The sequence below is a fragment of the Cimex lectularius genome, unplaced genomic scaffold (genome assembly GCF_000648675.2).
Source record: "Cimex lectularius strain Harlan isolate CLEC.00 unplaced genomic scaffold, Clec_2.1 scaffold206, whole genome shotgun sequence".
NCBI lineage: Eukaryota > Metazoa > Arthropoda > Insecta > Hemiptera > Cimicidae > Cimex > Cimex lectularius.
In genome coordinates, this window is record NW_019392762.1 from 615872 (window position 1) to 631729 (window position 15858).

At 32.8% G+C, this 15858-nt stretch overlaps 1 protein-coding gene across 1 annotated transcript in view; it reads right to left on the reverse strand.

Annotated features, from left to right (window-relative positions):
• The window catches only part of LOC106670984 (neurotrimin-like), a 325411-nt gene that overhangs the window by 94645 nt on the left and 214908 nt on the right, over positions 1 to 15858 (reverse strand). The window contains exon 3 of the mRNA XM_024227397.1: positions 12645 to 12850. Coding sequence (XP_024083165.1) covers positions 12645 to 12850 — 206 coding nt within the window. The remainder of the gene's footprint in view (positions 1 to 12644; positions 12851 to 15858) is intronic.

Here is a 15858-nt window from a genome sequence, read left to right on the forward strand (position 1 = left end):
ATTGTCTGTCTGGAATATTGTATGTGGAACAAAAATTGGTCATCTATATAGATATATAGATGTATAGATATATAGATATTTAGATATATAGATATTTCTATATATAGATATTTCTATATATAGATATATAGAAACACAGATACACAGACACACAGATATAAATACATATATAGGAAAAATGGATACATAGATATATAGGTAGATAGATATGTAGATAAATAGATATATAGTTATGTAGATATATAGATATATAAATATATAGATATATAGTTATGTAGAAAAGTTTTGTATAAAAATAAAATAAAAACTGTATTCATAACAGTAACAAATATAATCCGAAGGTTTAGTTGTCATAGAACAGTATAAAACATACATAGTTAAAGTAAAAATTATTTTTCAATTGAAAAGAGATGAAAATTTATAATGATTTTGACATTAATAAATTTATTAATTTCACTTGAATAAACTGTTGATATTTTCATTCTTTATTGTTGGTCAATTTTCACTCTGTTTAAAAAAAATACAAAAACATAAGCCCTCATAAACTTTGGGTACAGAATTATTTTTCTCTTATATTCTTTTATAATATTTGGGTTTAAATTAAATAGTCGGTTTGAAACGAGACACGCCATGAAAGCAGGTCAACGTGAAAATGCAGAGAGAAAATTGGTTTTAATATGAAATAAACTTTAAATTTCAATTGCGATGGTCGTATACAACTAGTGACCTTTCGCCTGTCATAAAGTTAAATAGTAAATAATTACAATAAAAATTACCCCAAACATACGTGGACTTTATCCCCAGGTCAAAAACACGGCTTTATTCCAAAAATCATCCCTAAACACAAATTGCTTTCCTTTAATTTTTTTTACAAATCATAAATTTAAAACGGAAAAGTTAATGGAGAACGGAAATGATTGCTAACGTGGTGCCATTAAATCTTCCGGCCCATAAATACAACAGAAGAGCGTCCTAAATAAACAGTCGACGTTCGCATGTTCAACATAAATTGTTTTTGCACCGATAAGCGCCGTTGTAAAGCCTCTGAGGAAAGGGTTTTAAAAGAGATTGCTTTTGGATTTTCAATTATGATTTTAATATATCATTTAACACTTTCAGAAACAATATCTGAAATCTGTCTGTATTTAGAAATTTTTCTTTATCTAGTTCATCTTAATTAGTTTAATTAATAAACAAGGAGAAAATGTATAAACTTGAGTTAAGTAATCAAAAGTTTATTACATATTTTATTTTCCTGTGTCCGTAAATATCTTTATTTCCATTCTTTGCATTTAATCTTAATTTATTTCTGTATCTACTGTATGGTTGTACTTAAATACATGTTTTTCCTATGTTACTTAACTTAATAAATAAATTTTTTGTTGATAGTAAACACTAACCCAGCCATTATTCCATCCGACCTAACCTTATTCGTTTCTAATTCTAACCTCACCCAAGCCCTACCGAGGTGGTATGATCTTGATGAAAAAACAAATTGAATTGTTACTGACATGCTTTTGAAAGAGTTTTGGTCCTAAGCAGTAAATGCCTCTGGAGTTAATTTAAGGAGCGAGTTCTCCAAATTTTAAAAATAAACCTAAAGACAATTGTGATGAGTTTGGTATAAATTAATTTTAAAAAAATTACAAATAGTAAACAAACATATAGAAATAAGAGCAACCATTTCACATTCAAGAGAAGTTTGTCCCAGCCTGTCAGAGACCATGCCTAGTGAAGTGCGATACCCGAAAATATTCGATACTAGTACTCGATACTGGTATGGAAAGAAATATTCGATTCTACTCAAGTATCGACAGAAATTATTCGATACTAACGAGTACTTACTCATATGGGTACTTTTTCGTTTATTCATAAACGATCAACTAACTATTGTCGACTTTGTTTAAGAAACTCATGCTTTAAAATAATGGAGAAATTGATTTTTAAAAAAAAAGTATTTTTCATACAATGGATACGTAGGTGACACTGCCAACACACTTCAACATGATTTTATTTCAATTTTAACGTTATCGAATTTTGAGAAAATTGATCAACGTGTGTTTGGTTTTCAAATGTTTGAAAAGAAAAGACGTATTCACACTGTATTCCCCAGAGCTTACAAGATGACAATGATTGAGTTTTCTTAATAAATAACCTCATGCCTTACTTTTGAGAAGAGACATGATTAGGTATCTACCTACGAGAATGAAGGTGTGTACACATTTTAGGCACTTGAAGACAAAAACATTTTCTAAGAATTTTCTGAAATTGAAAGTCCGAGGTGCGACGCGGGAAAGAATTATGGGTTACCAGAATTATCAGCAGAGTTACCAACCACCAATTACATTGTTGACACATGCCGCTAGAAGTTCTTAATAGTAGCTAGTCAATGCCCAGTTTGATGAGAGGTAAGTTTCGAACAGTAAATAACAATTGAATATTACTCGACGAAAAATCTATTTGAGTATAATTCACTACTTTCGTGGTCCGCTTGACCAATTAATACATGACAATTAATTAAGGTTTTTAGTTGAGATGAAAAAAAGTTAATGGCACGAGAGGGATTCGAACCCACGACCTTCGGCTAGATATGCCGCTCCTCTACCACCTGAGCTATCGTGACCTCGATCCACTCGGACATCAACTCCCCATCTCAACCCCTCATAAAAAAACGAAAACTCATAAGGTGGGGTTGACATGGGGAGTTGATGTCCGAGTGGATCGAGGTCACGATAGCTCAGGTGGTAGAGCGGCGGCGTATGCAGCAAAAGGTCGTGGGTTCGAATCCCTGTCGTGCAATTAAGTTTTTCTCATCTAAACTAAAAACCTTAATTACTATTTGAGTATATTTTCCTACAAAAAGTTTTCGATTCAATACTTGTATCGACTGACAATATTCGATACCAAAATTACTCGGTATCGAAAGAAAATACTCGATACTTTACTCATATCGATTGGTATCGCACGTCACTAAGCATACGTTGATACAGACTTGAGTAAACATGTCGTCCATACATCTAACACAAAAAACCCAAACTCTTCCTAAATTAACGAAACCCATCCTTCACCATTACCCAATTCTTATCGTACCGACAACCGTGGTTATTCCTAACCCTAACTTAACGAAACCCTTCTTTCGCTCTAACCCATATTTAAAACATAAACAGAATCAAATTCTACCCAACATATCAAAACTCGTCTCTCATCATAACCCGTTTCTAACCGTAAGGTTAATCGAACCTAGCCCTAATCAAACCCCACCATATTTCTAACGTACTCGTCCTTACTTTAACAAGTTCTACAAATCTAACCCTAACTAAATCCGTCCTTTACCCTAACTCGTTTTTAACCGTAACCATTACCAAACCCTAATTCGTCCCAAGTTGACCCGTTTCTAATTATCACGCAATCAAACCTAATTTTGACCCTACATTATTTTCACCTTGCGTGTCCCTTATCCTATGTCCTTCATACCTAACCTAACCAAATTCCTCCTAGCCTACCCATGCCCGTTCCTCGCCCTAACCCGGTCCTAATATTAAGGCTAATGTTTAATTAAGGTTTTGGTTGAGATAAAAAATGTCAGTGTCACAAGCGGGTTTCAAACCCATGACCTTCCGATAAATACTGCGCTACTCTACCACTTGAGCTATCTTGTCTTCGATCCACTCGGACACTAACTTCCCATCTCAATCCCCACCTTTTGAATTTTCCCTCCTTTTTGCCATTTTTAAAATGTCGTGTAATCTATTTGATTCTCGGCACAAATGAAATGGCCACGGATTGACCAAATAAATTCTTTTCAATTAATTAATCTTTAATTAAGGATTTGGTTGAGATGAAAATGGCATTTTTTATTTATTTTATCTAACCTTCACCTAACACTACGAGAGAGACGTATTCTCACTGTATTCCCCGAGTTGACAAGATGCCGACGATTCAGTTTTCTTAATAAATAACCTCATGCCTTACTTTTGAGAGGAGACATACGAAAAGGAAGATGAACACATTTTAGGGACTTAAAGAAAAAAACATTTTATATGAATTTACTGAAATTGAATGTCTGAGGTGCGACGCGTGACAGAATTATGAGTTACCAGAATTCTCCTCGGAATCCTCAGTGTGCAGGGCTTGTCACTTGTGCTTAGTAGTATAAAAAACGTTTTAAACAATTCACTAGTTTTCGTGGTCTGCTTTACAAATTAATTACGGTTTTTAGTTGAGATAAAAAAGTCAGTGTCATGAGCGGGATTCGAACCCACGATCTTCGGCTAGATACGCCGCTGCTCTACTACTTGAGCTATCGTGACCTCGATCTCTCGGACACTAACTTCCCATCTCAACCCCACCTTTTGACTTTTCCCTCCTTTTGCCATTTTTCAACAATGTAATGTTTTAAACAATATAAAAAATTTATTTAGAAATCGTGTGAGATGCGGTCTGGTGTGATGTAGGTTTCAGAAATACATTTTCTTTATCGTGCCAACGTTTCGATCTTTATTGAGATCATCTTCAGGGCCTGGGATTTAAAAACATTGTTAACATATAACAATTACATTTTGTATGTGGAAAAGTGAATTTATACCATGCAAAATATATTTTTTTTCAATCAAAGTATTTCTACTCACTCAAAGTGTTTGTCTTCCGTGTAATTGTGCCATTCTTGCGTGTCGTGTCGAGAGTACCAGTGAGATTTTCACCTCAAAGGACCCGACGACTTATACAAAAATGATTTTTCTCTACCGACATCCTTCCCCATCCGTTCAAAATCCAACGTATATAACCACAAAATAGCAAAATCTCACTGGCACTCTCGACACTACACGCAAGAATGGCACAATTACACAGAAGACAAACACTTTGAGCCCTGAAGATGATCTCAATAAAGGTCGAAACGTTGCCACAATAAAGAAAATGTTTTTCTGAAACCTACATCACACCAGACCGCATCTCACGATTTCTAAATAAATATCGATCAACGGTCACTAATAACCACACAATATAAAAATATTATTTTTTAATAAATTTTTTTATATAAAACTTCAGCAAAAAAAGTGATTAATTATATACTTAAACTAAGAGGTTATTTTTTCTTTGGGTCGATGTAACATCGAAAGGGCCGTTCGTGATAACTGTCAAAAGCAACAACGTTTCTGACATAAATTGACACAGATCATTTGTCATGATTATATCGACGAATGACATAGTAGCTAGAGATTTTTTAAATAAATGTACAGTTCTTAGGAAAACCTCTGGGAGGTTTAATTTTATAAATAAAAACTGAAAATGGCGTTTGGATCTAATATGATATTGAAACATGTGAAATTTCTCTCTAGTGCAATTAATTTGGACGTTGGAACAATTCCAAGCAGGGAACTTTCACTCTTGGTTGAAATCCACCGGGATTCCTTGATGGAACTCTCACGGCCTGGATACATTCAGATATAATATAAAATTTATTCTGGATTATATGTATGGAGCCAACGCTATCTTCTCAACAGTTTCTACATTATTTTCGTGCCAACTTGTAAAAAATGCAAAATGAAACCGTTCATTAATTTATGAAGGATATTTCTAATTTTCCCACGGTCCGAAAAATTGGAAATTGAAAGGAAACCATTAATTGTTTTAGCGTTAGGAAGAACAAACAAATCTCATTGATTCTACGCCGAAGTGAATAAATTGCCTAATTAAAACGAGCAGGTATACAGAATAATTAATTATAAGAAGATTAATCGAAATACGATTTATTGAGTATTCTTTCTACCTTTTGTGAATGTTAAAAGCAAACTCAATCTTCTTCTCACGCCTTTGTGCATCCATTTTCCAGAATATCTGTCATTTTATAAACGTTTCAACATCAAATGTCAGCAAATTGGAAAAGAATGTATGTTAATGATACTTTAATGTCTACATTTTTAAACCTGAATTCGATTTGTTTTAGGTCGTCTCTACTCTTTCAACGTTTAAGGTTTATTGATATTTAACAATTGGCGCACGCACAGGTAAAAAAATCTCTCAATCAAATGTCGCACTTGTTTTTAGAATAACGTTTTTCGGAAAAAATAAATTCTTTATATGTATTGCAGTACTTGATTTATTACATTGTGAAAAGAAATTTAATTTTACCATACAGGAAGCGTTAAAACCCCCCAAACCGTTGGATGTTGCGGAAGAGTGGTCAAAGCCTTTTTACAACCCTTTTTTGATATTATTATATTATAAAAAAAACCCAGAGGATGCCAGTATTTAAATCACAAACTTCTAGCATGGCAAATACGAATCGTAATAAATATTAATAGTTTTAATGTGTAAAATTTTTAAACATAAAACTAATTATTTATGAACAAAAAGGAAAATAATGAATTGAAGAATACAAAAATAATAAAATAAATTTAAACATGATTAATTTTTAAAATTTTTGCACTGATAGAACCAATAACATTATCTTTCAACAAAAAATCTAATCTGTATGTAACTTGTTTGAAATCATTATTTAAATATTGAATGAATTTAAAGTTTAAAATGTTTCACTTATTAAGGATATCATTCAGTTAGATTAAAAAAAAAACAGGCTATGAACGTAGCCAATTTGAGTGGGAAAAATATAAAAAAATTTCAAAACAATTAATTAAGGTTTTTAGTTGAAATACAAAAGTCAATGGCACGAGCGGGATTCGAACCCACGATGTTCGGCTTAATACGCCGCTGCTCTACCACCTGAGCTATCGTGACCTCGATCCATGTGAACACTAACTTCCCATCTCAACCCCACCTTTTGAATTTTCCCTCCTTTTTGCCACGATAGCTCAAGTAGTAGAGCAGCAGCGTATCTAGCCGAAGATCGTGGGTTCGAATCCCGCTCATGACACTGACTTTTTTATCTCAACTAAAAACCGTAATTAATTTGAAAAGCAGACCACGAAAACTAGTGAATTTTTTAAAACTTTTTTTTATACTACTAAGCACAAGTGACAAGCCCTGTACACTGAGGATTCTGAGGAGAATTTTGGTAACTCATAATCGTGTCACGCGTCGCACCTCAGACATTCAATTTCAGTAAATTCATTTAAAATGTTTTTTTCTTTCGTGGGTTCAAATCCCGCTCGTGCCATTGACTTTTTTATCTCAACTAAAAACCTTAATTAATTGTAGTATATTAATTGGTCCAGCACACCACGAAATGTAGTGGATTTTTCAAAACATTGATTTTCACTAACATAGCTATCATACCGAGTGGGATCGATGAATTCAATGAAACTTTTGGTCATACATTCCACAAATAACCTATGGAGCATTCTAGCCAATTTGACTCAGGAGCATAGAAAAAATCATGTGATTTTCTTAAGCTTTTTTATTATGATTTTCTGCATTTGTTATGCATTTATTTCAATATTATTATACATTATTTGACTTGAAAATAATTGCCTAAAGAGTATGACCAATGTGATTGGCAAAAGCTTAAACTTTTGTCATAAAATATCTAATGTGATTTTGACTAACACGTGTATGCTAACGACGAGGGATCTCTGAATTCAAGAAAAGGTTTTTTGGTCATACAAATCGACAAATAATTTGTACGAGCATTTCTACCAATTTGGCCTTGGGGCAAAGAAATAAAAAAAATCACATATTATACTTAATATTTTTTTAATAAGATATTCTGGATATTTTATGGACATACCAAAGATTATTATATGTCAGTTGACATTTTTAACTTAGTTAGGAAAATAATCAAAAAAATAAAAAGTTACAAAAACCTAAAGACGGTTCCAGTAGGCCAAAAACCAAAGTGATTGACAGAGATACCATAAAAAATTAAAAATTCGCCCAGAAACAAAGTTGATAATCGTTTGTTGCAAATCAACACTCCGAAATACAATTTTTCGATAAATCAATAAAACACTTTTCCCCAAATTTTTATCCTTAAAAATATCTCCAATTTATTAAAAAATCACCAAAATGTGTTAAAATGAATGTACTGATTAACAGGGATATTTTCAGGGGTAAAAGTAAAAGAAACCTTGGTACCCAATAAATTAGAAACTAGAGCTTAGAAGAAAATTACAAGGAGATACAAAAAAAAGGTTGTCCGGCAGAAGGGGTATCCATGCCGTATTGTTTAGTTTTATTGAGTACATTTACGCTCACATTATAAATTTAATCAACTTTATTATTAGTATTATTATATAAAATAAAATGTACGAGATACAAATGAAATAATCAAAATATTCTGGAGTCTAAAATAAATAAAATTTTTCATTATGACATACGATAAAATCTAGAAGAATTATCCATTTTTTAGTTAAATACAGGACATCACAGACGGAAATCCCCTAACCGAATCGAACCCCAAAATTTTATTTTTTATTTGCTGATTAAAAATTGGTATTTAAGGGTTTTTGAAGGGTACTTAAATCAACACATTTTTTTCAAATGCAAATTTTTTCCTTACTTTTCAAAAAGCGATTTTATCACTTTTTATAAATATAATTATAAATATTGTTTTCTTGAAAAGGAATATCTGAAATGATACTGAAATATATACAAAACAACAACTGAAAATATATTTTAAAATAATTTAAATTATTCAAATATATTTCATTCGAGGATCTCAAGGCCCTTTGGCAGGAAACCTGTCAGATAATTTTTGCCCTACTATCACCTAAAAATTGAACACAAAAATCGATGATTCCACTTAAGTACCTTCCCCAAGAAAGTATCTTTTAACAACCAAACCAATATGTAACTTTGTTTTTTGTTAATTGATTTTAAAGTTTCATTAAATTTGACATAGTTAAAATTAATGTTTGATTGGCAAAAGTAAACATGACTAACCAACTTTTTTTAAGGCTAGACGGAGAAAAAATAATTCTTATCGTCATCTAGACAAGTTTGGTTTGGCTCCGAAAGTGCAGTTTCTTGTTAGCAAGGCGCTTGAATAGATTAAAACCCTTATGACCGATTGGTCTTGACGGTTTAACATAGCGAAGCGCCGTTCATAACTCCACGTTTTCAGCCGTAGATTTTTCTCACGGCTCTTTTTCTATTTTTTTCAAAAATAATAATAATACTTTTTTCTCTTTTTTCTTTTAGTAAGTTGTACTATTCATATTATTAAATATTTAAATTGGAAAAAATCATTCCTATCGTCACCTAGACAGATTTAGGTTTGGCTCCTAAAGTGCAAGGTTTCTTGTTAGCAAGGCGCTTGAATAGATTAAAACCAGCATGACCGATCGGTCTTGAAGGTTTAACATATCGAAGCGCCGTTCATTACTGCACTTTTACAGCCGTAGATTTTTCTCACGGCTCTTTTTCTATATTTTTCAAAAAAGAAAAATAATACTTTTTTCTCTTTTTTCTTTTAGGTAGTTGTACTATTCATATTATTAAATATTTAAACTGAAAGAAATAAATATACTACTTTATCGAGGGGATTAAACTGACCTCGGATCACCCATCATTCGAATTTTCCGTTCTTTTTGTCATTTTTCAAAATTCGAAAGGTTGAGATGGGGAGTTGGTATCCGAGTGGATCGACTTGACGATAGCTCAATTGGTTAGAGCAACGGCGTATTGAGCCAAAGGTCGCGGGTTCGAATTCCGCTCGTGACACTTACATTTTCATTTCAACCAATACCTTACATAAAATGATTAAATAATTGAAAGAAGTTATTTGTTCCATCGGACCTTGAAATATAATGAATATTAATACTAATAATCATCACAATGTTTATACAAAATATGACGTTATTTACAACAATATTCATCTAGAGAGAATATTAAAAAAATGAAAATATGATGAATTTAAAAAAGGTCCTATGCTGCCTAAACTGATAAGGAGGCTTGGAGAAGTTAATGTTGCTTAGAAGTTGAGGACAGCCATATATGAATTTTTAATTTGAAAACGAGTTAGAAAGTTGAAATGTAATCTATCTCTTTTTATACGATTAAGTTTAACTGTGATTTAAACTGTTTATAATCGGAAATGATTATAACCTTAACAGTAATGATTCTTAAAAATTTATTTTCTACTTCTTAAAGTTTCTGATTTGCATGAGCAGTGTTCGAGTGCAGATCTCTCTATAGAATAATGTAGTAATGAAATAAAGATAAAAAATAAAACTAGAAAAAATTATTAAAGATTTCACTATGTTGATGATAATAAGAAAAAGACAAATGCCAATAGGCAAAATACTAAAAAAAGAAATCTAGACTCGAATTCCAGCTAGCTAAGCAAAAGCATCTAACATTTTTCAAAAATAACGACATACAAACAATCATGAACCAAACATAATAGATACAAGATTGGCTTTGAAACAAAATATCAAAAAGGACGAAAATTCATTCTCCTGGCGGACGTAGAGACATAAAATAAATAATGATTAAAAAAGGAAAATTATAAATGTAAAAATAAACTTTCATTTATCTAGCACTAACAACACTATGAAACAAAAATCGCAAACGCTCAGAAGAAAACAACATAAAAATAAATAAAAATAAACACGTCCGAACATTGCACACTATGACCACGATCCCTACCCAAATGGCCCAAGCGAGAACCGATGGACCCAACGAGACGTACTTGAACAAAAAAAAAAAAACGCGGGAGTGAAGACGGAACCAATAAGTGACCAAATACCGTTTCAGCATGAGCTCACCGTCTCGGACACCAACACCGAGCATCAACTATAATTTAAGTCTTTCAATTAATTATTCTTTTTATGTAGAGTCTTGGTTGAGATGAAAAATTTAGTGCCACGGGAAGGATTCGAACCCACGATATACACGAACCTCAATTCGATACGCCGCTTCTCTAACCACTTGAGCTATGTAGCCTTTTTGAGCTATTATACTTTCACGACCGATCCGTCCTGCGGTTTTTAATCTATTCAAGCGCCTTGCTAACAAGAAACTTTGCCCTTTCGGAGCCAAACCAAACCTGTCTAGATGACCAAAAAAAAATTTTTTTTCTGCGTCTACCCCAAAAAATATCCATGTTGCAAAAATGTTTGTTAGTCATGTTTAGCTTCTATCAATCAAACTTTCATTTTTAACTCAACCTTAATTTAACTTTAAAATCAATAAACAAAAACGAATATTATTTACATATTGTTATGGTTGATAAAAGATATTTACATGGGGAAGCTACTGACTTGGTATCATCGAATTCTATGAAATTTTTGGTTGACTCAGACACCAACAATGAACATCAACTATACTTTAAGTGTTTCAATTGATTATTCTTTTTATGTAAAGCCTTCGTTGAGATGAAAAATTTAGTGCAACGAGCATGATTCGAACCCACGAACTTCGGCTCAATACGCCTCTTCTCCAACCACTTGAGCTATGTAGCCTTTTTGAGCTCAAGTGGTTAAAGCAGCGGCGAATTGAACAGAAGATCGTGGGTTCGAATCCCGCTCGAGGTATTAGCATTTCCATCTCAACCAAGACTTTACATGGAAAGAATTATTAATTGAAAAAAGTTATTTGGTACAAGATAGTGTAACCGGTGATGGGAAAAATTTATAAATTTAAAATGAATCAAATCTTGGTTTAAGTAGATTTAATAATTGTAAGTAGAATAATAAGAAACAGTGTCGGCAAAAGGGGGACCTAGGTGCTATGTCAGCAACCCGGCCTCGGGTGAACGGATCCCGGGGTTACAATAGTTATATATCAGTCTATTTCTTTCAGATCTAGGATGAAAAAAATAATAAGAAAGATTGTGTTAAAAAAAATTATCGTTGCAAAAAAATAACAAAAAACAAAAAGACATTTTCCATATGGTAGGCAAAACAATTTACTTTTTTATTACGAAAAGCACAATTTAGGTTCATTTTAGACACTTTCAACCTATAAATACGAATTTTCATAGCTTTTATCAATTTTCATTATAATAAATATACATTTTTGAGGTGAATTAGGGGAGAATTATGTGAGGGTATTAATAAAGATAATTTTTTTCGTCAATACAAAAAATTCATACAACTGTCTGAAAGCTAAAATTAACTTATTTTAAACTTTTCCAACGTTATACAAATTTTCTGTTTTTAACAGTGAGAAAATTAATGTTAAAATCAACAAAAATTCCTCAATTGTTTTATTTTGCTGTCGCTTCCTAGCCATGGTGTGCAGGATATGCTTAGAAATACTTGCAAAATTGATGAAGGGGTGGTATCAAAGTATTCACTATTTTTGTTTGACGATCATTTTTATTCAGAAGTTTTTGAGGTTGTAAACAATTATGACGAACTTTTTTCTTGATAAAAAAAATAATTATACCTTTGGTACAACGCGTTTTGAACCTTTAATCTCATTATCGAATGGAATTACCTAATTTCGCAAATAATTGTGAAAAATGGACCCGCTCCGGAAAGATTTGATGAACAAATATTCACCTCTTCGAAGAAAATTACAAAATCTGGCTAGAATAGCACATGAATTTGATTAATCTAGGGTTTATTTTTTGATATGTGGAGCATGTAAAGCATTTCAAGGTAAAAATGAAAGATTTTAATTAAATGTGAAAAGGAATTCAAAGTGCGATAATTTTTGTAGTCGTCAACCTTACTGTGTTCTACGCAGAAAACTAAGCTCGTTGAAAGGTTAAAAGTAAAAGCAAACACATGCACACTCACCGACATTTGTTCGGACAGATCGTTGACTTTACAATGGAGGGTAATTTCCGCGCCGAGCTGGACAGTGTTGTTGACGGGGTTGGGGCCGTTCTCGAAGTACGGCGGCGAAAGGGTCGTACGATCTGGGTAGCCGTAGGATTTCTGAGTTGTCGTCTCCATCCAAAGCATTTTGAGGAGATCGTCAAGATTCGGGTCTTGGTTACGATCTGAAAAACAAATATGATTGAAAATTACAAAACTATATGGGTCCTATTTATAAATATATTCTGAGATATATAAATCGTTTGTTACTTGAGGTCATCATGATCTGACTAGTTTGCGATTTGGCAGTTTTTCGTAGTGGGTTAGTAGATCAAATTAAACAAAATATTCCATAATTAAATTCTACTTTTTATTATGTTTCGTGGTCCGCTTGCCCAAGTAAATTCTTTTCAATTAATTAAGGTTTTGGTTGAGGTAAAAAAATTCAGTGTCACAAACGGGATTCGAACCTACGAACTACGGCTAAATACGCCACTGCTCTACCACTTGAGCGATCGTGACTTCGATCCACCGGGACACCAACTTCTCATCTCAACCCCACGTTTTGAATTTTCCCTCCTTAATTAATTGAAAATAATTTATTGGTTCTAATAGTCCTAACGAAGTTTTAGAGCCAATAATAAAACAAAAATATTTTAGGCAATTTATTTGTATGTTTTTATAACTTTTCATATTTTATGGTACATTAGTTCATATATACTTCAGTAAAGCTCTCCGTAGCCATTTCATTTGTCGCCGAGAATTCAATCCGATTACACGACATTTGAAAAATGGCAAAAAAAGGAGGGAAAACTCAAGAGGTTGAGGGGTTGAGATGGGAAATTAGTGTCCGATTGGATCGAAGTCACGATGGCTCGAGTGGTGGAGAGGCGGCGTGTCTAGCCGAAGATCGTGGGTTCGAATCCCGCTCGTGCCATTGACTTTTTTATCTCAATTAAAAACCTTAATTGATTGTAATATATTAATTGGTCAAGCGGACCACGAAATTAGTGAATTTAATGAACAGTTCATAAATTTTTCCATATCAGATTTGTTTTCTTTACGTACGTAAGGACTTAATATGCAGGAGGAAGTATTTTGATGATACTAAGGCAACGATTTCTAGAAATTTAACTACTTGAATAATTTTTTAAAATATGGGTTTTCACTTTTATTTTGCATAGGTAACTACAAAAGTTGAAGATCTGTTTAAAAAACGATTTTATAGAAAGTTTATTTCAGATCAATTTTTGTGATTACTTTTATATATTGTGCCAACGACAGGTTTTTCGTGTTCTTATTTCTGATAGAATTGAATATTATTTAAAATGTCATTTTTATGTATTATTTGGCTGATACAATATGGTGGTTAATTTTTCTATTTATTTATCTTTATGTAAGGTATTGGTTGCGAAAAAAAAGTCAGTGTCACGAGCGGGACTCGAACACAAGATCTTCGGCTTGATACGCCACTGCTCGACAACTTGATCTATTGTGACGTCGATCCACTCGGACACTAAATTCCCATCTCAACCTCACCTCTCGAATTTTCCCTCCTTTTTGCGATTTTTCAAAGGAAAATTCGAAAGGTGGGTTGAGGTGGGAAGTTAGTTTCCCAGTGGATAGAAGTCACTATAGCTAAAGTGGTAGAGCAGCGGAGTATTGAGCCGAAGTTCGTGGGTTCGAATCGAGCTCTTGACATTGACTTTTTATCTCAACCAATATCTTACATAAAGATTCTATAATTGAAAAAAGTTAATTGGTGAATCGGACCACGGACTCTAATGGATTGTGGATATGAAATTCAATTGAACTCAAAATTTAAACAATGTTTCTTCTCAATTTTTGAAACTAAAATAAATCCCAATCCTATAAAATTCAAGTTATATCCAATACCTGTAGTGTCAACCATCATCTTTCCTAGAATATTTATTCTTTTGTAATTTAGTTTTTTAACGTGTCTGCCCGTTTTTAAAACCGATTCAGATAAAATGGGCCAACTTCGATATAAATAGAAACCTCTGACAATAAAAATGAATGCATAAAAAAATTAAATTAACATCAATTCACTATTACTTTTTAAAAGTATCGTTCCTACTCACAGTAAGTTGTTTTGCAACGATCCGGATTTCGAGCCTTTTAGCTCATCATCAGGTTGAAGGACTTCTACAACCACGTCTCTCGACATAAATTGCCAAACCTGATGATGAGCTAAAAAGCTCGAAATTCGGATCGTTGCAAAACAACTTACTGTGAGTAGAAACTATCCTTTTAAAAAGTATTGAACACCACACTCACTCCATCATTTATCATTTCTATTAAATTCACTAATTTTGTGGTCCGCTTGACCAATCAATATATTACAATTAATTAAGGTTTTTAGTTTTAAGGTTGAAAAATGGCAAAAAGGAGGGAAAATTCAAAAGGTGGGGTTGAGATGGAAAGTTAGTGTCCGAGTGGATCGAGGTCACGATAGCTCAAGTGGTAGAGCAGCGGCATATCTAGCCGAAGATCGTGGGTTCGAATCCCGCTCGTGCCATTGACTTTTTTATCTCAACTAAAAACCTTAATTAATTGTAATAAATTAACATAGTTTATATACTCTTTTAATTACACACAATTTTTTTGAAATGAAAAATTTGTGTCACACGCGGGATTCGAACCTACGACTTTCAGCTAAATACGCCCTTGCTCTACTAACTTCGATCGCCCATGCCACAAACTTCCCATTTCGACTCCCCGTTTTATTCCAATTAATTGAGTAATTGTATAATTACGAACAAGCTGATAAAATAGTTTATATTTTTAAGCTTCTAAAATGATATGCAATTGAAAAAAATTATTAATCAGAAAAATCGAAGATTATAAGTTTGTCAGTTCTTTCTTTTCATGGCATAACCTAGAAATCTTTTATTGAACTGTAGTATTTGTAGTATTATTAGAAGTTTCATTTCAAGGTGTAATCTAGGAAGTGTTGTAGTCTATGATTAACCGTACGACCTATTTGTTTTAGAGAGATAAAGTTGATTTTTCTTTGCTGATTGCAATCACATGGTGTTCTAATAACGTTATCGGTTTTATAGATTAATTAAATAACCCGTTGTGCTAAGTCTGTATATTTTTAGATATTGGTATCACGAGTTCGGTTGTTCTTTTGGCTTCGATTAATCTCGTTTTTACGTCCGGTTGTATT